This window comes from Oncorhynchus masou, chromosome 22 (assembly GCF_036934945.1).
Source record: "Oncorhynchus masou masou isolate Uvic2021 chromosome 22, UVic_Omas_1.1, whole genome shotgun sequence".
Classification (NCBI taxonomy): domain Eukaryota; kingdom Metazoa; phylum Chordata; class Actinopteri; order Salmoniformes; family Salmonidae; genus Oncorhynchus; species Oncorhynchus masou.
This window is the reverse complement of record NC_088233.1, coordinates 45314571-45338850: the sequence shown is the minus strand read 5'-3', so window position 1 is coordinate 45338850 and position 24280 is coordinate 45314571. Positions and strand designations below refer to the sequence as shown.

Genomic DNA, 24280 nt, shown 5'->3' with positions numbered 1-24280 from the left:
GTCCCATCGGGGAGGGAGGTAGGGGGGTACCACATTTCCCCCTCAAGCTGGATGCAATTTTTGTTTCTTTCTTGTTAACGGAGCTTGCTCATCCAGTGATACACCCGTCCGGTTACCTCCTGCGGGTGCTCTTCTCGTATCAGGCGAGAAGCGTAATGGTGTGGTCTAACACGGGTCCTCGGGCGGAACAGCTGCCGTGGCACTTTGGTCATGCGGCCAAGTGGCTGCGTGCGCACCCTGAGGTTGAAGTTGCCCGAGTAGGTTTAGATCACAGGGACCTGTACGAGGAGGTCAGAAAGGCAGGGAGTCCGGCGCCTGTAGTGGGCATCTCGGAAGTGGTCTGGGAGGGAGTGCAGGCACGGGGTCTGGACAACAGTCTCAAGGACCTGAATTGGTTGAGCCTCCATAAGTGCTTGCCGGTACGTTCCATCATGTACCGGTATAGTTTGGTGCAATCCCCCACCTGTCCAAGATCCTCTTGTGGCAGGGAGGAGACTGTGCGCCATGTCTTTTGGGACTGTGCCTTTGCCGGTGTAGTATGGGCTAGGGCACGGGTGTTGTTAGGTTTGGTAAGGGGGGATTTTGTATTGACGTGGGCCAGGTTAGAGAGAGGTGTAGGGAGAGCGAGAGGGACGGATAGGGACAGGTTTCTGCTCTGGCTTCTCATGAGTCTGTTTAAACGGGGGCTGTGGGAAGCCAGGCAGAACATGGTGAAAACAGGGAGAGATTGGGGGGTGGAAGGGATAGTGAGGAGGGTGGAAGGAGATTTGAGGGGCAGGATGAAGAGTGAGGAGAGGAAGTAGGGGCAGCATGCTGCTCGGGAGAGGTGGAAGGGGGGTTTAGGGCCGGGTGTCATTTAGATTTGTAAGGGGATAGATTAGGGACGGGGAGATAAGGAAAGGTATTTTGTAGGGTGTCGGGGAGGGAAGATGCTCCCCTGAGGTTTTGTTTGAGGTTTTTGTTTTGTTAAAATTAAAATACCATTATTGGAGTATGTATGAAAATTCTGAGTTGTAAAGAATGAATGGTATTGAAGGTAATACATTATTTTTTATAAAAAAAAAAAAAAATAGGCTGTATAGGTTTTCACGTTCCGTTTGTTGTTTTGTATTGTTTGTTCTTTCTTCGTCATTAAACATGTATCAAAGATACCACGCTGCATTTTGGTCCGCTTCTCCTTCACCAGACGAGAACCGTTACAACCTTAATAATTTGGTCCATTTCCCCCTCATAATTTAGCCTACTGTTCTGACTTTATGGTGCATATGTAGCCTATAGCCTGTTTTAGAGAAATGTATTCATTGAATATTGTAAGAGCGTTCATTGTCTACTTAAATGCCCCCTCTACTTATCTTACGGCTCTGACTTTGTCAGAGGAAATACCTAGGATAGGATAAAGCAATCCTTCTCACCCCCCCCCCCCTTAAATGATTTAGATGCACTATTGTAAAGTGGCTGTTCCACTGATGTCAGAAGGTGAATTCACCAATTTGTAAGTCGCTCTGGATAAGAGCGTCTGCTAAATGACTTAAATGTAAATGTAAATGTACAGAGAGAATACTGTAAGAATGGCCCATGTTCTGAATTCTGTTGCTGTCCGTCCTAGCTCGCTGATTAATATTTTATTTAACATTTTGGATTGTCCCTTATCCTCTTGTTGTTCCCTTATGCATAGTTTGTACATGTCAATTGTTGTAGAAACCACATTTGTTAAAGCAAATCAGCCATATCCGCTGTTTTTTAAAGGCAGTAAATGAAACTGAATTTACTGTTTCGCTGCTAGACAAGGCTCTGCTGAAAGCCATGTTTAGCGGTAACAAGGATTCACTCCATGGTGGTGAAAAGAGCTCTTCTGTTGCTCTTCTGTTGGGACAGCTTTGTGGGTACCACTGTTATAGTGCAATTAATGTATTGTTTAGTGTTGTGTTGTGTAGTGGCTTTTCTGGCATGCATCCCACATTTTTTTGTGTTTGCTCCACCAAGATTTACATGCTAAAGTCTCCACTTGAGGTCACAAAAGCTCAGAGAACGGGACCGCCAAATGGTGAAGCGCGTAGCGCGTAAAAATCATCTGTCCTTGGTTGCAACACTCACTACCGAGTTCCAAACTGCCTCTGGAAGCAACGCCAGCACACAAACTGTTCATCGGGAGCTTCATGAAATGGGTTTCCATTGTCGAGCAGCTGCACACAAGCCAAACATAACCATGCGCAATGCCAAGCGTCGGCTGGAGAGGTGTAAAGCTCTCCACCATTGGACTCTGGAACAGTACAAACGCGTTCTCTGGAGTGATGAATCCCGCTTCACCACCTGGTCGTCCGACTGATTAATCTGATTTTTGTGGATGCCAGGAGAACGCTACCTGACCAATTGCCTAGTGCCAACTGTACAGTTTGGTAGAGGAGGAAAGATGGTCTGGGGCTGTTTTTCATGGTTCAGGCTAAGCCCCTTAGTTCCAGTGAAGGGAAATCTTAACTCTACAGCATACAATGACATTCTAGACCAGTGGTCACCAACCTTTTCTGAGTCAAGATCACTTTTGCAGTTAAAAAGCAAGCTGAGATCTACTGCTCAGATTTTTTTTTACATTAACCTCACACAAATCAGTTCTTTATGAATGAGGTTTTGGCAGTAGGCCTAATACATAATCACATCATATTGGCTATATTATTGGCCTGCCAATATTGTTAATCAGACCATTTATATTTCAAAACTCGAGCTTCGATAACAAAATAAATTAGTTGGTTTAGCACTTGTGAGGCACTGTGGAGCATGAATTGAAACAATTAGCATTTTTATTTTTCTGGACTGATACCTGCATCTGGTGGTGAACGAGGTCACATCATCACATCAGTGATCTTCAGGTCGAAAAGTTGGAGCTCTAGAAAGATGCCCAAGTTTCCGACTTCGAATTCCAAGTTGGATGACCGTTAAACTATTTCCCAACCGTCTCTCACGGTCCCTGCTCTCTCCTTTCTTTCCTGAGACTGAACAGAGAGAGGGGACACTTCTTCCACCTGATGGTGGAACTCGAGTCGCACCACATCTGCCACATACACAAATTCATGTTGTTCCTATGACCAGAGAGGAGTTAAATATTCCTTAATATTAAAATCAACACGATGAGCTGCTAATAACAATAAAACGCAGGGCTATCGATACTTGGCTACTCATTCATTGCAGCTGCAGCCCGAGTGGAAGTACGGAGACGCGTGTTTTGTTATAGTGTTGAATAAAAACAGTGACAGTGCTGAACGTAAACTTAAACATGTTTTCACTCATAAAAACAGCAGCTCTTTGCTGTATTCATTGACAGTCTTTCTGTGGTCATGGTTTTAAAAGTTACTCAATCTTACATAGGCTAGTAGCCTATTAAACTTGGCTGTGGCCAGGGCCATGGAAACTGTAGCCACGGTGATTTGAGCTATCCGATGGGGCAGGGCAGTAGGTGCACTCGATTCAGTCACAGATTTCCGCGGCGTATGCAGAGTTTGTCTAATGCGAACACTTTGCTTACCCGGTGTGCAGGACTTTTGAATCAAGTGCACCTCCCGGCAACAGCTCAACACAATTTTTAAAAAGGAGCTCAAGCCTTTAAAGTTCGTTGGCTTTTCTACAGAAATATTTGGTGATCAACTAGGAATGCCTTGAAGATCGCGATTGAACGGTGGGCGACCACTGTTCTAGAAAATTCTGTGCTTCCAACTTTGTGGCAGCAGTTTGGGGAAGGCCCTTTCCTGTTTCAGCATGACAATGCACAAAGCGATGGTCCATACAGAAATGGTTTGTCGAGATCAGTGTGAAACACCAACAAAAACCTTTGGGGTGAATTGGAACGCCGAATGCATGTCAGGCCTAATTGCCCAACATCAGTGCCCGTCCTCACTAACGCTCATGGCAGAATAGAAGCAAGTCTCCCAGCAATGTTCCAACATCTAGTGGAAATCCTTCCCAGAAGAGTGGTCGCTTTTATAGCAGCAAAGAGGGGACCAACTCTATATTAATGCCCATGATTTTGGAATTTGATGTTCAATGAGCAATGAGCAGGTGTCAACATACTTTTTATAGTTTACTTTTGAGTTGAGTTCAATGCATACTATTGAAGCATAGTACTGAAGGCTAGACCGACTGAAGGAGACATATTTAACCTGTAATGTCAGTACCTACTCAATCCATTCAATTTTGTCTGCTAAGTATTTCTATGTATTCTATAAAAAATCTTGCAAAACAATGCTAGACCCCAGAAGCATGTCATTATTATCGCTACGTTGATAGAATCTGACACATTTTTGATGTTAGTAAATAACAATGGGGAGTATAACAATAAGCTATTAATGTAAATATATTCAGGCTTGTCAGAGCCTTATATGCGCTGAAATTAGCGCTGTTGATTCTTTTTCAACTTATCTCATCACACAAGACTATCTCTGTAAATAGTTTTTCATTTATCTAATTTTCTAATCTAATTGAACCCCAGGGCATGATAGAAAATGGAAAACAGAAACTAGTCTGTCCTGTACAGAGGTAATACATTTGCCCTGGTAAGTGATGTTTAATTGAAATGCCAGGACCCGTGATTACTTTGTCTGTCAAGTGTAGAGAGTGTAGAGCCTCAACGTGGAGGTGTCATAATACTCATAAAACCTAGTGTTCAAACAGGGAAATGGTTCCAATCGGTTTTCCACCATTAATTTTTTCCCATTGGGGAATTTAGAAACACTTAAAATAAGGGCTATGTTTTGTGTAGCCTTACATTGGCGTGACATTTTTATAACCATTTTAATCTCTCTTGGACAAGGTGACTTTAATCAATATATTCCGCTCTATTTACTCACAGATTTAAAAAATGCTAATTAGCATCGAAGTAGACATCATGCAAAAACTACAAATCCCTGCAACATCCAGCACGTCTTCTCTAGCTAACACCTTTGCTAACAGTTATTGTGTCAACTTACACTCGTCAAACATCTCATTCCAAAATCATGGGCATTAATATGGAGTTGGTCCCCCCTCTGCTGGTATAGCAGCCTCAACTCTTTTGGGAGGGCTTTCCACTAGATGTTAGAACACTGCTGCAGGGACTTGCTTCCATTCAGCCATAAGAGCATTAGTGTGGTTGGGCACTGATGTTGGGTGATTAGTGCTGGAACACAGTCTGCGTTCCAATTCATCCCAAAGGTTTTCGATGGAGTTGAGGTAAGGGCTCTGTACAGGCCAGTTAAGTTCTTCCACACCGATCTCGGCAAACCATTTCCATATGGACCTCGCTTCATGCACAGGTCATACTGAAACAGGTAAGGGCCTTCCTACCATAAAGTTGGAAGCAAAGAAAAGTCTAGAAGGTCATTATATACTGTAGCATTAAGCTTTTCCTTCACTGGAACTAAGGGGGTCAGGTCGCAATTGTAAATGAGAACTTGTTCTCAACTTACCTACCTGGTTAAATAAAGGTGAAATAAACATTTATAAAAAAGGGGCCTAGCCCGAACCATGAAAAACAGCCCCAGACCATTATTGCTCCTCCATTATGCAAAAGGGCATGTAGCAATCACCTTCTCGGAGCTTGTGTGGCCTACCACTTCGTGGGTGAGCCGTTGTTGTTCTTAGATGTTTCCACTTCATAATAACAGCGCTTACAGTTGACTGGGGCAGCTCTAAGAGGGGTGAATTTTGATGAACTGAATTGTTGGAAGGATGACATGATTAGGCCGTCATTGTAAAATAAGATTGTGTTCTTAACTGACTTGCCTAGTTAAATAAAATGAATAAAATGCCGGTGCCACGTTGAATGTCACTGGACTATTCAGTAAGGCTATTCTACTACCAATGTTTGTCGATGGAGATTGAATAGCTCTGTGCTTGATTTCATACACTTGTCAGAAACGGGTGTGGCTTAAATAGCCGAATCCACAAATTTGAAGGTGTGTATATATACAAAGTGTACAAAACATTAGGAACCCCTGTGCTTTACATGACATAGACTGACCAGGTGAAAGCTATGATCCCTTATTGATGTCACCCAAATGAATATCGCCCCATCGCACTCACCCCATCGCACTTACCCGTCATCATTAAGTAATACAAGAAGCTGGCCCACATCAAGGCCAGCATGCCAGGCACACTGGACCCACTAATTTGCCTACTGCTCCAACAGATCCACAGAAGATGCCATTTCCATCACTATTCACATGGCCCTAACACATCTGGACAAGGGGAACACCTATGTGAGAATGCTGGTCATTGACTACAGTTCAGCATCCAACACTATTGTTCCCTCCAAGCTCAGAGCCCTGGGTCTGGACACTACCCTCTGCAACTGGATCCTGGACTTCCTGACAGGAAGACCACAGGCTTTGAGGATTGGCAAAAGCACATCCTCCACACTGACTCTTAACATAGGGGCCCCCCATGGGTGTGTACTCAGCCCTCTGCTGTACTCCCTGTTCACCCACAACTGTGTGGCTTTGCACTTTTCACGACACCAACTCCATCATAATACATTTGGTGATGATTTCACGGTTGAAGGCCTGATAATGATGAGCCAGCCTATAGGGAGGAGGTAAGTGACCTGGCATTGTGTTGCCAGGACAACCTTTCCCTCATGGTCAGCAAAACAAAGACGTTGATTATTGACTTCAATCAGCAGAGGGAACACACCCCGATTCACATCAACAGGACTGAAGTAGAGAGAGTTAGCAGTTAAGTTCCTCAGCGTCCACATCACTGTTGACTCGACATGAACCTACAACACCACCGATATTGTCAAGAGGGCGCAACAGCACCTCTTCTTCCTAAGGCAGCTGAAGAAAATCATGGCACAATGCAATATCAAGAGCATCCTGAACAGGTACATAACGGCCTGGTATGGGAATTGCTCCATTCCCACGACCACAAGGCCATCTAGCCGATGGTGAAGATGGCCCAGTACATCACTGGGGTCATGTTCCCACCCATCCAGGACTATTATTTGAAACGGTGCCTGAGGGGAAGATGGTATCAGAGCAAGATGTCTGGTACCAACAGGCTCAGAGATAGTTTATATCTACAAGCCATCAGACTGCTGAACACTTGAACTGAACTGACCAACTGCACTGACTCTCCGCACCTTAGCACACATGCACTCGCTCACGCAAACAACCACACAAACACATGCACACATACATTCCTGCTACACATGATTCACAACTGCTGCAACCAGACTCTTATTTACTATTGCTAATACTGAAGGATTTAACCCTTTCCTGCTCGGAAAGTCAGGAAACCATTTTTTTTACTGGACCATGACATCGGCGTGCATAAATGAGAATAACTAGCTGATGTCAAACCTTACATGAAAACATGATACATATTTTAAAAGCTGAGAAAGTTATTTTAAATGATATGACATACAATAGCACCACATCAAATTGTAATCAGCCAAGAGAAACACCTGTGAAAATGTGTATCTTATATGAAAATCAATGCTTTTCTCCCAAACAACTGCCATTTACAAAAATGTCTCATGACGACAGAGAACAACTTGGAGCATATTGAGTCTCCTTTATTTTGTAAGGATTTGATCATCTGAAATCAGAAGAGAAATATATTTTACTGTGAATGCGTTACTGACGTTTTAGTGACCGATGGTATTTTTGTCAAATTCTATGGAAAGTTATGTGATGAGAAACTTCATCTGGATAGTATATTAAACACATATCTGCAACAAACAAAAAAATACAAATAGCATTTAGTCTAATATATATAAGGAAAGATATAATTTTTATAAAACAAGAACTTTATTGAAAGAACATTTTTAGGGGAATACATTGTCTCATTCAACCTGAAAATTAAGACATTTAAATCGCCAACCATATACAACATTCAAATCAAACTGAAATGACAAAATATGAAACAAATAAGGCATATAACAATTATTAGCTTTTACAACTACAGTTTCTCCATTCAACTAGCATATAGTGTAAGTACAGACGCTGGGAGACGAGAAGCAAGTACAGGGAGTGAACATTTAATGGATAACAGACGAGAAACAAACAACGGCAGCATCTGGGCAGGGGAAACATAACAACATCAATGCTGGCATGGGGATCAAACCAAGGCACAAACAGATATAGGAGGAGGAATCAACAAAGTAATGGAGTCCAACGAAGCGCTGGTGCCTGTAACAATGGTGACAAGTGTGCGTAATGATGGGCCACCTGGTGCACTCGACCACCGACGAGGTGTGGGAGCCTGACGAGCTGGCTGAGGCATGACGTGGGATGGGAGCCTGCTGAGCCAACCAAGGGAAGGAAACATCTCGAGCCAGCTAAGGCGTGGAAGCCCGACGAGCCAGCTGAGGTATTCCTGGTTCCTCCGGCAGCGGCAACCGGACCTGACGTCACCAACAAAAACCTCCCTGATGCTTCAAATTGTGATGTCAGCATTCTGTAAGGGCAGACGTTGGGAGACGAGAAGCAAGTACAGGGTTTGAACATTTAATGGATAACAGACAAGAAACAAACAAGGACATGGGAAAACATAACGGCATCAATGGTGACACAGGGATCAAATTGAGGAATTGACAGATATAGGAGGTCCAATCAACAAAGAAATGGAGTCCAGGTGAGTCCAAAGAAGCGCTGTTGCGCGTAACGATGGTGACAAGTGTGCGTAATGATGGGCCGCCTGGCACCCTCGAGCGCAAGAGATGGGGAACAAGAGCAGGCTTGACATATGGTCTATTACACAAAGAGTCGGGAACGAGAACATTTCCAAAAGCATTTCTTTTTTTTAACGGTCATTACAATGTACAAGTCTTTAACATCCCCAGTGAGGAATTAAACATAAAAGGAGGCTGGCACGCAGGATGTCTTTGATAAGAAAGGGAAAACCTGCAAGGGAGAGGGAACATGCCGGGAAGGAAAACATGCAAGAGAGGTAACATTTCTGAGTCTGAGCTACATCTGAGTCCCTTTGCTAGTGCCTATTTCTGCAATGAGTCACATTCACTAGAGTGCCATAACCTAAACATGTTTGTTCATCTATGATGCAAAATCATTTGCCCTAGCATTCAGCTGCCACACAAACAAACCAGGTCCTGTTCCCCTTTCTATCTTTCATGTAACACAGCCAACAATTTCTAGAGGGGTTCTGTAGACTGGGAATGTGCTGTGTAAAAAGATGAGCTCACAGTTCTCACAGACAAAGGTCCCACATTCACACACATTTCAAACTGTACCAACAGTGGACTAGTGAAAAAAAGATTGTTCCTTTTAGGTATCTCTGTGCAAGAGATTTGTTATGCGGTACGTTGGCTACCCCTCATACTTTTGAGATTTTTACAAAATGGACATCACTGCATCTGCTTGGCACATACAGTCCGTCGGGTCTTCCTGGCTTCAGAGATCATATCGGTGATACGGGAGTGGGCTATATCCCATAGTGAGATAAAACACATTTTTTGAAAGAGATCTTAAGGTTACTAGCGCAACCCCGGGTTCTCTGATAATAGAGTTAGGTATATCATGGCATTTCCCTGTTCGCAAGAGCGCAAGGAAGAAAGATATGCTTGAGAACATGTCAGAGGGCGGGATGGTGGCAACTTTTATAGAGTGGGGTCCCCCACTAGTCGACACACTTCCTGTCTGTCTACGACAGACGTTGTGTGATTGGAGCGTTTAGTGATCTCTCCCAGAAAATGGGTATATCCCATAGTGAGATAACTCACTCTATTATTAGAGGACGCAAGTATGTTAACCTCTCTTGAGTAATGAGAAATCATCTTTCATTGGTTTTTGATGAGAGACCCATCTTATATAATGCAGGCTTTTTTCATTTTCCAGTGTAATTTGCAAATGCCTTGAATTCCTCATACTTGTAGATTAGAACAAATTATAGGTGTTCTGAAGTAATATCCTCAAGGCAAACTAATGATTAGCAAACTTGGCCAGTGAAAGTACAGTATGTGCATACTGATTCCTATAAAAATAAGTTATAGCACACCAAACCAGTTATGAGTAAGAAAGTATGCATTTCTATATACAGTGGGTTAAAAAAATATTTAGTCAGCCACCAATTGTGCAAGTTCTCCCACTTAAACAGATGATAGAGGCCTGTAATTTTCATCATAGGTACACTTCAACTATGACAAACAAAATGAGAAAAAAAATCCAGAAAATCACATTGTAGGATTTTTTTATGAATTTATTTGCAAATTATGGTGGAAAATAAGTATTTGGTCACCTACAAACAAGCAAGATTTCTGACTCTCACAGACCTGTAACTTCTTCTTTAAGAGGCTCATCTGTCCTCCACTCGTTACCTGTATTAATGGCACCTGTTTGAACTTGTTATCATTATAAAATACACCTGTCCACAACCTCAAACAGTCACACTCCACTATGGCCAAGACCAAAGAGCTGTCAAAGGACACCAGAAACAAAATTGTAGACCTGCACCAGGCTGGGAAGACTGAATCTGCAATAGGTAAGCAGCTTGGTTTGAAGAAATCAACTGTGGGAGCAATTATTAGGAAATGGAAGACATACAAGACCAATGATAATCTCCCTCGATCTGGGGCTCCACGCAAGATCTCACCCGTGGTGTCAAAATGATCACTCCTTAACTTTTTCCACATTTTATTGTTATAGCCTGAATTTAATATGGATTAAATTGAAATGTTGTGGAATTTTGTTTTTAGAAATGTTTACAAATTCAAAATGAAAATCTGCAATGTCTTGAGTCAAGTATTTAACTTAAGTTCAGCAGTAAAAACCTACTTAACAAATCACATAATAGTTGTATGGACTCTGGATTCGTATGTGTGCATTAAGTGTTTAACATGATTTAAAATGACTACCCCATCTCTGTACCTCACATAAAAATTATCTTCAAGGTCCCTCAGTCGAGCAGTGAATTTCAAGCACAGATTTAAAGACCAGGTTTTCCAATGGTTCGCAAAGGGCACCTATTGGTATGTAACAAAAAAAGCAGACATTGACTATCCATTGGAGCATGGTGCAGTTATTAATTACACTTTGGATGGTGTATCAACACACTCAGTCATGTCACATCTACTCCCGCTCCTCCTCTCCAGCATTCGACCTAACCACCGGTCCTGGGAATCATCATTATGCGACCCTGGCTTTCATCATTAGCACACCTGCGCTTCATCACGCACACCTGTTCTCCATTACCTCACTCATTACCTCCCCTTTATCTGGCACTCCCTTAGGTTCCTTCCCCAGGCAGTATTGTATCTGTTTGTCCATGCCTGGATGCTACTTGTGTAGGTCCATAGCCGTTGTTATATTAAACTTACCACCTGCTTCTTGACTTCCAGCATCTACGTTACAAGCCACTACAAAGATACAGGCGCCCTTGATAACTCCGTTGCCGGAGAGGAAGGAAACCACTCAGGGATTTTACCATGGGGTTAATAGGGATTTTAAAACAGAGTTTAATGGCTGTGATAATGGCTGTGGCTGTGATAAATACCCAACAACATTGTAGGTACTTCACATTACTAACAGAAATTACAGAGTAAAAAGGAAGCCTGTACACAATGAACATATTCCAAAAACATGGATCCTGTTTGCAAAAAGGCACTAAAGTAATACAGCAACAAAACAAAAAAAGCAAAGTGTGATGTTTGGGGTATATCCAAAACAACAAATAACTGAGTACCACTCTTCATATTTTCAAACATGGAAGTGGCTGCATCATGTTAGGAATATTGCTAAACACAGGCAAAATCCTAGAGGAAAACTTCAACCTGCTTTCCAACAGACACTGGGAGACAAATTCACCTTTCAGCAGGACAATTACCTTAAACACATGGCCAGATATAGTTTACATGTTCTAAGTTGATTGTGCCTTTAATCAGCTTGGAAAATTCCAGAAAATTATGTCATGGCTTTAGAAGCTTCTGATAGGCTAATTGACATCATTTGAGTCAATTGGATGTGTACCTGTGGATTTATTTCAAGGCCTACCTTCAAAATCAGTGCCTCTGCTTGACATCATGGGAAAATCAAAAGAAATCAGCAAAGACCTCAGGAAAAAAAATTGTAGACTTCCACAAGTCTTGTTCGTCATTGGGAGCAATTTCCAAATGCCTGAAGGTACCACGTTCATCTGTACAAACAATAGTAAGCAAGTATAAACACCATGGGACCACGCAGTCATCATACCGCTCAGGAATGAGACGCGTTCTGTCTCCTAGAGATGGACGTACTTTGGTGCGAGAATTGCAAATCAATCCCAGAACAACAGCAAAGGACCATGTGAAGATGCTGGAGGAAACAGGTACAAAAGTATCTATATCCTACGGTTTGCAACTGCACATGGGGACAAAGATTGTACTTTTTGGAGAAATTTCCTCTGGTCTGATGAAACAAAAATAGAACTGTTTGGTCATAATGACCATCGTTATGTTTGGAGGAAAAAGGGGGAGCCTTGCAAGCCGAAGACACCATCCCAACCATGAAGCACAGGGGAGGCAGCATCATGTTGTGGTGGTGCTTTGCTGCTGGGGGGACTGGTGCACTTCACAAAATAGATGGCATTATGTGCCATCTATGTTGCAGATATATTGAAGCACCATCTCCAGACATCAGTCAGGAAGTTAAAACTAGTTCGCAAATGGGTCTTCCAAATGGACAATGACCCCAAGCATACTTCCAAAGTTGTGGCAAAATGGCTTAAGGACAACAGAGTCAAGCTATTGGAGTGGCCATCACAAAGCCCTGACCTCAAGCCTATCGAAAATTTGTGGGCAGAACTGAAAAAGCATGTGCGAGCAAAGAGGCCTACAAACCTGACTCAGTTACACCAGCTCTGTCAGGAGGAATTGGCCAAAATTCCCCCAACATATTGTGGGGAGCTTGTGGAAGGCTACCCGAAACGTTTGACCCAAGTTAAACAATTTAATGGCAATGCAACCAAATACTAATTGAGTGTATGTAAACTTCTGACCCACTAGGAATGTGATGAAAGAAATAAAAGCTGAAATAAACATTCTCTCTACTATTATTCTGACATGTCACATTCTTAAAATCAAGTGGTGATCCTAAGACAGGGAATTTTTACTAGGATTAAACGTCAGGAATTGTGAAACTGAGTTTAAATGTATTTGGCTGAGGTGTATGTAAACTTCCGACTTCAACTGAATAAGCGACTACCAGTTGTGTGCTCATTCTCTATGTCGCTTTTTGTTTGTTTGTGGAATGTCTGTCTACATGGCAGGTGTCGCGGGACAGTTTTAAAATGGCTTTTTGTCCTGCATCTCGCAACCATGTGGTCAGCAGCGTGTCTAGTTTAGCCCTTTTCTCTTGTGAGCTGACTACGAGTTTGGTTTAGTTTGTTTCACATCTCAGGCCACCAGCCTGTGCCGCTAGAGGGCAGAGTTAGCCAGTCGAGAGAGGGGTGAATGTGCTGCTAAAAGACACATTTGTGCGGCAAATCTGGAGGACGCAAGCGAACATAACAAATCACTGTTCATGATTCCACCCATTGGCAAAGAGGCAGGTGCTATTAGAACTCAGTCAGGTCAAGAATATAAGTATTCTGAACTTTGATCAATGCTGGAGCAATATTTAGATGTATTTAATTTTCTTATTGTGGACAAAACGCATATTTTTATTATTTATACGATTGTTCTAATTAGAACAGAGGTTGGTGTTGTGACCATGGTGAGATGTACTGTATGTATTGTGAGATGTTGTTTTCCATTGTGAGATGTAATCATTTACACAAGGACTGTGTGAAAAAGTCAGGGATATTCATATTGACTAGATCACGAACGTGAGAGTCTTAAGTATTGACTGCCTTACTCTTCAATTTACACCTACTAGGTACACGTGCAAATACTTGGGAATTGACAGTCAACAACATGACTGTCTATAGACCAGTGGAATTTATGTTGGCGTCTTTCTCCTCTTGTCCAGGACTGGAGAAGGTGGGTCGTGACTCAACCTATGAACAGGAGGGGAAGGTACAGTTTGTGATGGACGCGGTTTATGCCATGGCCCACGCCCTACACCGCATGCACCGCGAGCTCTGCTCAGGGAACATAGGCCTGTGCCCACGCATGCACAACATTGACGGCAAGGAACTACTGACCTTCATCCGGGCAGTAAACTTCAATGGTAAGGACTCTTTTCAACATCATCAGAATACCTCCCCAGCCATTTGTATGTCATACACTTGTTCAACTATTTAATTTCAGTTTTCAACTTTTGAAACACTTTCTAATTCTTCCTCATCACACTAGGATTATTATATAAACTCTCTCCACATTTCCATTATTGTCCTCCTTTGTTTCCACCTCATTGTTGTTATGCAGTACCTCCATAGCCACTTCTTCGATATTACTGCAATTCCTCTTCCTTAAGCACCGATTCAAGAATTACATTTCTTAGCCATGACCTCTTAATTTCTGTAATATACACTTTCCTCCTCTGTTCTTCTCTCTTCATTATCCACCTTACTCCCCCTTTCCTCCTGTTCTTCTCTCTTCATTATCCACCTTACTCCCCCTTTCCTCTTTTTCTGGCCGTCACTCTTTTTTTAACCCACCTTCCGATCAGTTCATCTTTTTCTACCCCTTTTCATCCTTACTCTCTATACAGTATCTGTTATTACTGACTAATGCATTTGCTCCTTTACTTTCTCATCTTGGGTATAGATTGATGAGGGATGTTTAAAAAAAATCTATTTTATAATAAGGCTGCAATGTAACAATAATTTCCGGATGCAGTGTATATATAAATTCCAGTCATACTTGATCAAAAAACTTTTCAATCTCAGGAATGGTTTCCCAGATTTTTCATAGTGTTATGTTGTTTCCAGTACTTATAATATCTCCAATATATTGTTCATTTAAAAAGCCTGTCTGATTAGGATGAATAATATGACAATACCTCTTTAATTCTATGCACTGTGCATTTTGCTAGAATTTTTGCATCACGACACTGAAGTGTAAGGGGCCTCCAATTTTTTTTATGGACTGGAGCTTTATATTCACCACCAGGGTCCTGTTTCAGTAATAATGAAATCAGACCTTGTTGAGAATTTGATAATCTACCATTTTATAGGAATGGTTTAAAACATGCTAATAACGGTCCTCTGAGTACATCAAAAAGGTTTGCTATGCCTCCACTGGTATGCCATCCAGCCCTGGAGTTTTCCCAGCCTTAAATGCTTCAATTGCATCAACAGGTTAATCCTTTGTAATTTGCACTTCACATGAGTAAAAAGGTGCTGCTACTCTCCGTTTATCATCTCTACTACCGCATGGCAAGCGGTACCGGAGTGCCAAGTCTAGGACAAAAAGGCTTCTCAACAGTTTTTACACACAAGCCATAAGACTCCTGAACAGGTAATCAAATGGCTACCTGGACTCTTTGCATTGTGTGCCCCCCCCCCCTTTTTTTTACGCTGCTGCCACCCTCTGTTTATCATACATGCATAGTCACTTTAATTATACATTCATGTACATACTACCTCAATTAGCCCGACCAACCAGTACCCCTGCACATTGGCTAACCGGGCTATCTGCATTGTGTCCCACCACCCACCAACCCCTCTTTTACGCTACTGCTACGAATCCCTTTTGGCCCGACAATCTAGGGGGTATGGTAATGAGACCCGTAATAGAACTCAAGCAAATTATAATAGTGACAAAGTAAAAGTGTGAACGAAATAACCACGACAACTGAAATCTACCGTCAAACTCAGGGTTTATTAATAAACACATGGTAATGGGGGGGGAGAGCAGCAAAAGGGGCTGAGCTGGACCCAAGGAAAGAAACTAAGTATTCAAAAACACCCCTAAGCTAGACTAGCCTACTTTAACAACAGCTAACTAACTAACCAAAAATACAGTGGGTGGTCCGTCCAGTTCTAACTAGTGTATTTAACAAAGTTTACCTACGGGTAGTGTATGCCCATGGGCGACTTGTCTTGGTTCCACCTTTACCCACCAGCAAACAAACAAACACCATAACCAAAAACAATACTCACAGGTGCGGACAAAGTGCTATGGAGGTGCTCAAACGAAAGAGAGGTTAATACACAAAGAGAGAGTGAAACACAGAGACCTACAGACATGGCATTTCCAGAGAGATTGAGCTCTAGAGCAAACAACTGACAGGGTTTTTAAACCAAGGGAAAGGAACTGTGATAGGGTAGGAAACAGGAGGAGGTGTGTCTTCTGATTGATGATTGGATTGTGATTGGGGAGTGATGATTTTCACCTGTGAGGGGAGAAGGAGAGAAAAGAACACAGGATGCACACACACACACACAGGATACACACACAGGATACTAGTATCCGTAACAGCTACTCTCTGTTTATCATATATGAATAGTCACTTTAACCATATTTACATGTACATACTACCTCAATCAGCACGACTAACCGGTGCCTGTATATAGCCTCGCTAAAGTTATTTTTCACTGTCTTTTTACTGTTGTACCTATATTATTTAGAGGGAAAAGTCAGTTATATGATTTTTTCTGTCCTGGTTAAAAACAAGTTGTCATCCAATAGGCTTTGATTAAATTTTTAATATCCTCGCCAGCGTGGAAATTCTATAAGAGTAGTGTATATGCCAATTATTTGATGGTCCGACCACTTTCTGTCCCCTATCAACACTTTTTAAAATTTTTGCTGCCAGAGAGAATGACATACGAAAGTAGTCAAGACGATTCGATTGATTGAACCTCCGCCATGTATATCTCACTAGGTCAGGATATTTCATCCTCCATATATCCACAAGTTCTAACCAAAAAAGTGTTAAACAAATCAAAATATACTTTCGATTTTTCATTGTAGCCACCCTTTGCCTTTATGACAGCTTTGCCCAGTTTGGCATTCTTGCAACTAACTCTACCTGGAATGCTTTCCAACAGTCTTGAAGGAGTACTCACATATGCTGTGCACTTGTTGGCTGCTTTTCCTTCACTCTGCAGTCCAATTCATCCCAAACCATCTCAATTGGGTTGAGGTCAGCTGATTGTGGAGGCCAGGTCATCTGATGCAGCACTCCATCACTCTCATTCTTGGTCAAATAGCCCTTACACAGCCAGGAGGTGTGTTGGGTCATTGTCCTGTTGACAAACAAATGATATTCCGACTAAGCGCAACCAGATGGGATGGCATATCACTGCAAAATGCTGTGGTAGCCATGCTGGTTGAGTGTGCCTTGAATTCCCAGAGCCCAACTCAAGAGAAGACTTGATGTGTGAATGCATATACAGTTTTAGCTGTTTGAAAAGGCATGCAAAATTGAGCAAGAATAAGGAGATTTTATAAACCAATGTCAAGTCCTAGCTGATGGAGCTCCCGTTACAACCCACCCCCACCCTGAAACATACAAACTATGGTCCCCCATTATGAACATTTTCTCAAGCATCTCTGTGCAGTCAGACTTTTGGATTATTTTGTGCCACCGGGGCTACAATAATTTGCCCCTTCTCTGATTGTGAGCCCTATCCCAATGGGTCACTGCAGCTAGTGTTGCCAGCACTGCCACTACCTGGGTGGGGGCACCACACGGAAATTCCCACCGGCTAAGTACAAGGTCATCAAGGTTCTCATTAGCAGTTTCGAGAAACTCCTTGTATATTATTCTCACCCGTCTGGGGGCTTTGGCTTTGTTGGACCAACCCCGCCAGGCAGTCTCTTTAGCGGGCAGTGCAGACAGACTCTTTAGCGGGCAGTGCTGCTTTAGTGGATCTCTGACCGCATTTATCTTTCTGTCTTGGCTGTGTTTGGGCTACTTGCAGCAGGCCTATAAAACAGATAAGGACTTATTGTTAAGGTGTTGGTCATTCAGGTGGTTGTCTAGGGTATACAGTTGGGGACCGTTCCATCATGATAGGACAATAAATACATATTTATAATTCATTTTAAAATGTATATCACATATCTCTGACATTTGCAACCATTTTTCTTTTTCATTCACTTAACTCCACACTTTTCCAAACACAAAAACGCACACCCCAACTTCCATCATAATACACTATCACATACCCTCATACCGTGCCTTCTATGTCCTCTGTTTGCTGTGTTTTTAACCCTACTGTGTTGATTACTACCTATTTTCCAGTCTGAAGTAAATCTGTTTTCCAGTTCCTTTATATTTGAAGATGTATCATTTCAATAATTATCCTTTCTTCTTATGCTGTCTTTTATAAATGTATGAATGCTATGAATAGAAAGTCAAATACAAATTATTTTACAACATTCCATATCTTCAATGGTATAGTGTAGTTGTAGTTTATTTATTTTGTTATTTTTCTTCCCAATTTCAATCTTGTCTCATCGCTGCAACTCCCCAGTGGGCTCGGGAGGTGAAGGTTGAGTCATGCCTTAGACCGCTGTGCCACTCGGGAGGCCCATGTAGTTTATTTCTTTATCAATTGTTGTATTTTAATGTAATTTATTTCAATCCCTACCATAGACAGTATTGGGTGTTCCATTATTCGACTCCTCTATGGAAACATTGTATTATTTACAAGGTACTTATTGTTTGTAAGCTAAGAACACACTCTGTTGCCATTTCTTAATACTACATAGTTACTGGATTATACAGTAACTATTGGGCAGGTAGGAATGGCTTTCTCCTGCTATTATGTTTTTGTCACGTGTGCTCGATTGTTGATTCACAGGTACGACTCAGATACAGTCGTCTATATGTCCCTCTTATCTCTCCAGCTTGGAACACATGCAGAGCTGAAGACCGCTCCTGTTCAGTGGTGTGAGATAACAGTGTGATTAATTTAATGTTGGCCCAGTACTTTTGTAATTCTACACCAAAGTACCTATTAAATGGGTTTGATGAGAGGCTAGATAAAGCCGGTACACCTTCATCTCTTGCCTATAATTTCTGCATAGATTTTCAAGGTTGATATCCTTTTCCAAGCGTGTGGTGAGATGGACTTGCTTAGATAAAGGAAGAAAGAAATAATACACACTTCGCATATCTCTCCCCATGCTCGGACCCTGTGGAAGCGAAGGTTTTGAAAATGGATTTCTTTATACTCGTAGTGCTGAATGAGTCAGTTATTTAATCTATGTGCACTATTCACATTTTTTTTTTCAAGAATGTGGCCCATCCTTTGAGCACAAAGGCCCTACCTCCAATTTGGGAATATTTCTCAGTCCTTAAACTAAGACCAGACTGTGTTGTATCCTGTTAGGCACGCTTTGCCTTGATCTGCCTCAAAATTGTAATAACTCAGTCGGGAAAGTTTCTATATATCTACAAATGGCTCTCCTTCCAGCTCCCTACCTGAGAGGGAAAGGCAGATTTGAATAATTATGTTATCTTCTTCTCAGGCAATGGGCTAGGGAACGATATAGGACGGGGAAATAGGCATGCTCACTAGCTTTTCATGGCAAACATGCAGAACTAGTAAAGCTTCAGTAGATTGTTAAAAAAAATCTTCAAACCTTGAAGGGATTCATATCTCTGCCAAGCTTGATGAATGTGGAACTGTACTGTGTTATTTTCGGGGGGAAAAAACATTGAATTAGCAATGAATATGACTGCAGGGCTGAAATTGCATGTCTGTGTTCAGTCAAACCCACTTTAATGCTGCTTTGAATGATGAAACACTATCTTTTGTGTGTGCCTTGATCATTAAATTAAATGAGAAGTAGGGAAACAAAAAGAGGAAAAAGTGATGTTTGCTTGCATTTTCTATTCTACGTGTAGGATGAATGTTTTGCCGGAGAATCTTTTAATAAATAATGCAGATTGATAAATCCAAGAGAAGGGGGGGGAAAGGGATGTGGGAATACAGTGTGTGTTTGTGTGTGCTACTCTTGATTGAGCCTGCAGGGGTGCCTAAGTGTATGAAATACATAAAGTATTCCAGGAGGGAGGAAACCTTTGGGTATTTCATAGTCTGTATTTGTCTATCTGTTCCTGCCTGTGTATTCCACGCTTAATTTAGCCTATATGAGTGCCATATGAAACACACACATCACATATGAGGGTCTCAGGTTTTTTTCCACACTGGTTTTCTGTAAGCAGAGCATAAGGGTTACCCATAATCAGAGTTTAAAATGCACCAAATCAGACATCCAAGCAACACTTTGACTGTGACTTTGACTATAGCTAATTGCTAACCCAACAACTTTCCTCTTGCATACGCTTATTTTAAGATTAGCATTGAGAAGCTAATAGAGAATGAGCATACAGGACTATTTGTTTCTAATGCTAACATTTACTATTATAAAACAAACTGAATATTGTTTTGAATATGACTACTCGAGAAAATAAAAACAGAATAGCCTTCAGGGTAATTAATTGCATTAGTTTACATGAATTTGAACTAAAGGGTGAAAAAAGTCCATTTGCAGTTTTGGTGCGTTTTGCTTTATCACATTATTCACGCTTTCCTTTGGAAAAACAAACAAACAAACAAATTGCTAACCCTATGGAGCATGTTGCAGAATGAACAACACATTTCCTCTCCCATCCCACGAGCCCTCTGTGTAACCAAGGCATAATCAATAGTGGGAGATTTATTCAATAAGCTAGAAATCTCCCACTGCTTTTTCTCATTCCTAATGCCCGCTGCCTGTCAGTGTCCTAAAGAATGTTGCTTCAGTCTGGGATCTATTAAATCACAATCTGTGAATTAATAGAACATTAAGCCTCTTGGCAATGACTACTCTCACCTTATTTGCTGACAGCTGGGCTGGCATTAGATACATGACACTGTTGGCCCTTTAATATGGAAATTGTAGCTGATAATATACAGGTATCTGCCAAAATGAAGGAAACGCCAACATAAAGTGTCTTAATATGGCATTGGGCCCCCACGAGGTAGAAACAACTTCAATGCACCTTGGCATAGATTCCACAATTTCATAATTAGTTTTTTTTGTAGATAGAAAAGCTGTCTCAGGTGTCGCTCCAGAATGTCCCAGAAGTGTTCAGTTGGGTTGAGATTTGGTGAATGAGTTGGCCATGGCATATGGTTTACATAATTTTCATGCTCATCAAACCATTCAGTGACCAGTCGTGCCATGTGGATGGGGGCATTGTCATCCTATGAGGGCATAACCATGGTAGCCAAAATAATGGCTTGCCCAGCATTTTTATATAAGACCCTAACGCATTATGGGATTTGAATTGCTTAATTAACTCACCTGCTTTCAATATACTTTGCATCTCTCATTTTCTCAAGTGTTTCCATTATTTTGGGAACACTTGAAAACACTTTTTCCACCCATTATTTTGGATATATTGTATATTGCATGTTTGCACTGCCAATAGATTAAATGAAATATCTGTGGACATTCACCTCCATTGGGGTACATGAAATGTGGACGTGTCCCCAGAGTCAGAGAGTTACTAGTGTCTACATGACCTACTGTACAATAACACTCGTCCATCATTTTTATTGACAATGTGGCTGTAGCGCTCCTTCCACCAAACAAAAAATATTGTTTCCATACAGTGTTATCCGGAAGAGTTTTGTAAGGAGCGTATAGCTGCCGTACCCTCGTGACTGCACGAATCAGATTGCCATGGTTTTGAAAGGCCTTGTAACAATAACCCATTTCTGAAGCAACACAGTATACCATTCACAGCATGTACGTGTTATTCTTTTTTTTTTGTTACAGATCATCAAGCCCACCTACAGTTCAGTGTCATCTGTCAACGCATTCATTTTACAAAAGCTCTTCTTCTTAGCCTTAGATTAAGATTAAAATCACTTTATTCAGGTAAGGTCCAACCGAAATTTGACTTGCACTTTATCCCAGTTGTTGTGGAGGGGGGTTCAGTGCATTGCTCAAGGGCACAACAGCAGTCAGTGGCATCTAGGATTTGAAACCAGCAGCCCTCCGGTTGCCAGCTCAATTCCCACCAGATATTTCCTGTCTGACCCAGTATTCAAACTGGCAAACCTTTGGTTGCTGCCTCGCCTCTCTACCTCTAGGCTACATTCCACCCTGCGATAAAGTCAAGCTTTTAGCATTCTGGATTGTGATGAGTTGCTGAAATCAAGGTCCACACCAAGGTTGATCTTAAACATAAAACCCTTGTATGTGGCAAATAAATCACTCATCACCAGTCTTAGCTTAACAATTACCCATGGCTGTGACAGCAATTTGAAGGGATAGGTAAAGTGTGTGCGCGTGCATACATGCGAGACAAAGAGTCCTTGCAGTATTTCACATTATTTCTGTGCCGCCTCTACATGCTTCTCTATTCATATCCCTTCATTCTCCAACACTGCTGTTGCCACCCCAGTAGGTCTACCTTGAGATTTATGCATTGGCTAGTTTTCGTTCAAACTCACTGAAAGGGAGGTGCACACATTTTCACCCATGCTAAATGCAAAGATACCGTATGCAATGTATATCAACACGTTTTACGTTAGCAATAAAATAAAAAACTATTTAGAAGAATTAGAGCAATGTGCGGATCCCTCACTATTTTGTCATCCACTATCATCCATAGGCCTATCATTCTCATACCAGCACTGAGAACACAGACTTGTGTTTTTGTTTTTTTGCAATGTCAAGGTTCAGTCTGTCAACAGGGATCAGGCATTACCTGGAGGACCTAAGGTCACACTTGAGAGCACTATTCTGGTTCCATGAAAATGTGTCTGACATTCATTCTGCTGTAGCTTTGTTATCTCAGTGTGACTGGGGCTTGTTTCCAATCATCAAGACTGATAAAGAAACATGTCAAGAAACAACGATTGCTAAGTTGGGGAGAGGTCTGTCCGTGATAAAGCACTGCTCTGCTTTCTTGACATCACAATCAACCATATCAACCATCCTACATTCTTAGAATAAAATATTCCTTATATAACCAAAAAGGGTTCTATCGTTTGCTTCATATATGGAACCCCTAAAATGTACATACTGTATAGAACCCTTTTATAGGGTTCTTTGATCAGAACCCCAGAGGTCCTTCTTCATTGAACCAAAATGATTCCATGTCAAACCTTGCATGGTGCCATTTATGAGTTATGGCCACCACTATTGAATAGGAATATTTTTTTGTTAATAATATAACATAAACAATTCGATAATGGAAAAAATAATAGCAGCATAGTTTTTTGAATTTTCCGTCGTTGGAAATGTGCACTGGTGGCCAGGGAGGCATCTGTTCGTTTGAATGATGACGCACATCTCCTCTTGCTGACTTCTCTACAATACAATGCAATACAATACATTAGTTACAGCGAACAACAGAGATGTGGCTACTGCTCCGTTCTCAACCCACCCAAACAGCAGACCTCGCACATACAGTTGAGACGAGCACAGGTTCAAGCTGCAGTGCAGCACTCCTGGATGGAGAGCCTGTTGTGGGTATAAGGGTCTTGCTCAAGGGCCCAACGGTAGGGGAATGTTTTGAGGATGTAAATCCAGCAGCCCTCCAGTTGTCAGATCATTTACCATGTTTTTTTCCCAGCGCCTGGCCCGAGATATCAACTGGCCACCTTTCGGCCACAGGTACTGCTCCTGCCTCAGGTCCAACTCCTTAGCCGCTGGGCTACCTACCACCAGTACAGTATGGGTTGTTGCCTGACTGGTTCCAGACAAGAACAAAAAAAGGAGCAAAACCATGAGTTCATCTTTAGAAATAAGCAAGAGTTAATCTGCCAAAATGAAAAGAAAATATTATGCAGACATAATTATTATGATGTAGAAGATCTAGTTAAAGAAAGGTTAAATGGAAGAAAAAAAAACTTACATGAAGTTGCTGTCAGCAGCTGCCAAAAGAGAGCTCCTCTGCCTCTAATACTTCTGGGTTACAGCTAGCCCATAATAAATCAAAAATTATTTGAAAGAGTTGGCTGGCTAGCTTGTAAAGTGGCAAATTAAAATAGCATAGCTTTAGCCTAGCTAGCTCACAAATGTGCTCAAATTCGAATAATGTTAACATTTTATTTATCTAGCCTGCACTTTATCATATGACTTTGGCTTCATATTTGAATTAATTCATCAACTTTCCTTACCTTAATACATTGAAAAATAATGTGCTTATTGGTACGCTACTTGCAAGTTGGTTCAACCACCATCCTCTTGCATCTTTATGATGGAATGGCAGTTGGTTTTTGACTCGGAATGGCAGTTACATTTGGAATTGAACACAAGGTTCTATAAAGAAGCCATTTTTTTAAATCTAAGGGTGCATTCGTCAAATACAATCTGGAGTGCCAGAGTGTGCTCAGTTCTTAAATTCAGAGCGTTTCGCTCTCAGAGATTTCACTAGACACTGGCTGAGGAGTAGGTTTGGTCCGAGCGTTCTTGCTTCAC

The 24280-nt window shown here is 41.6% G+C and overlaps 1 protein-coding gene across 2 annotated transcripts in view; it reads left to right on the top strand.

The window, feature by feature from the left end:
• Positions 1-24280, top strand: part of LOC135509569 (metabotropic glutamate receptor 8-like) — a 230104-nt gene that overhangs the window by 184302 nt on the left and 21522 nt on the right. For both annotated transcript variants that reach the window (XM_064930332.1, XM_064930331.1), the window contains one exon: positions 13926-14126. In XM_064930332.1, coding sequence (XP_064786404.1) covers positions 13926-14126 — 201 coding nt within the window. The remainder of the gene's footprint in view (positions 1-13925; positions 14127-24280) is intronic.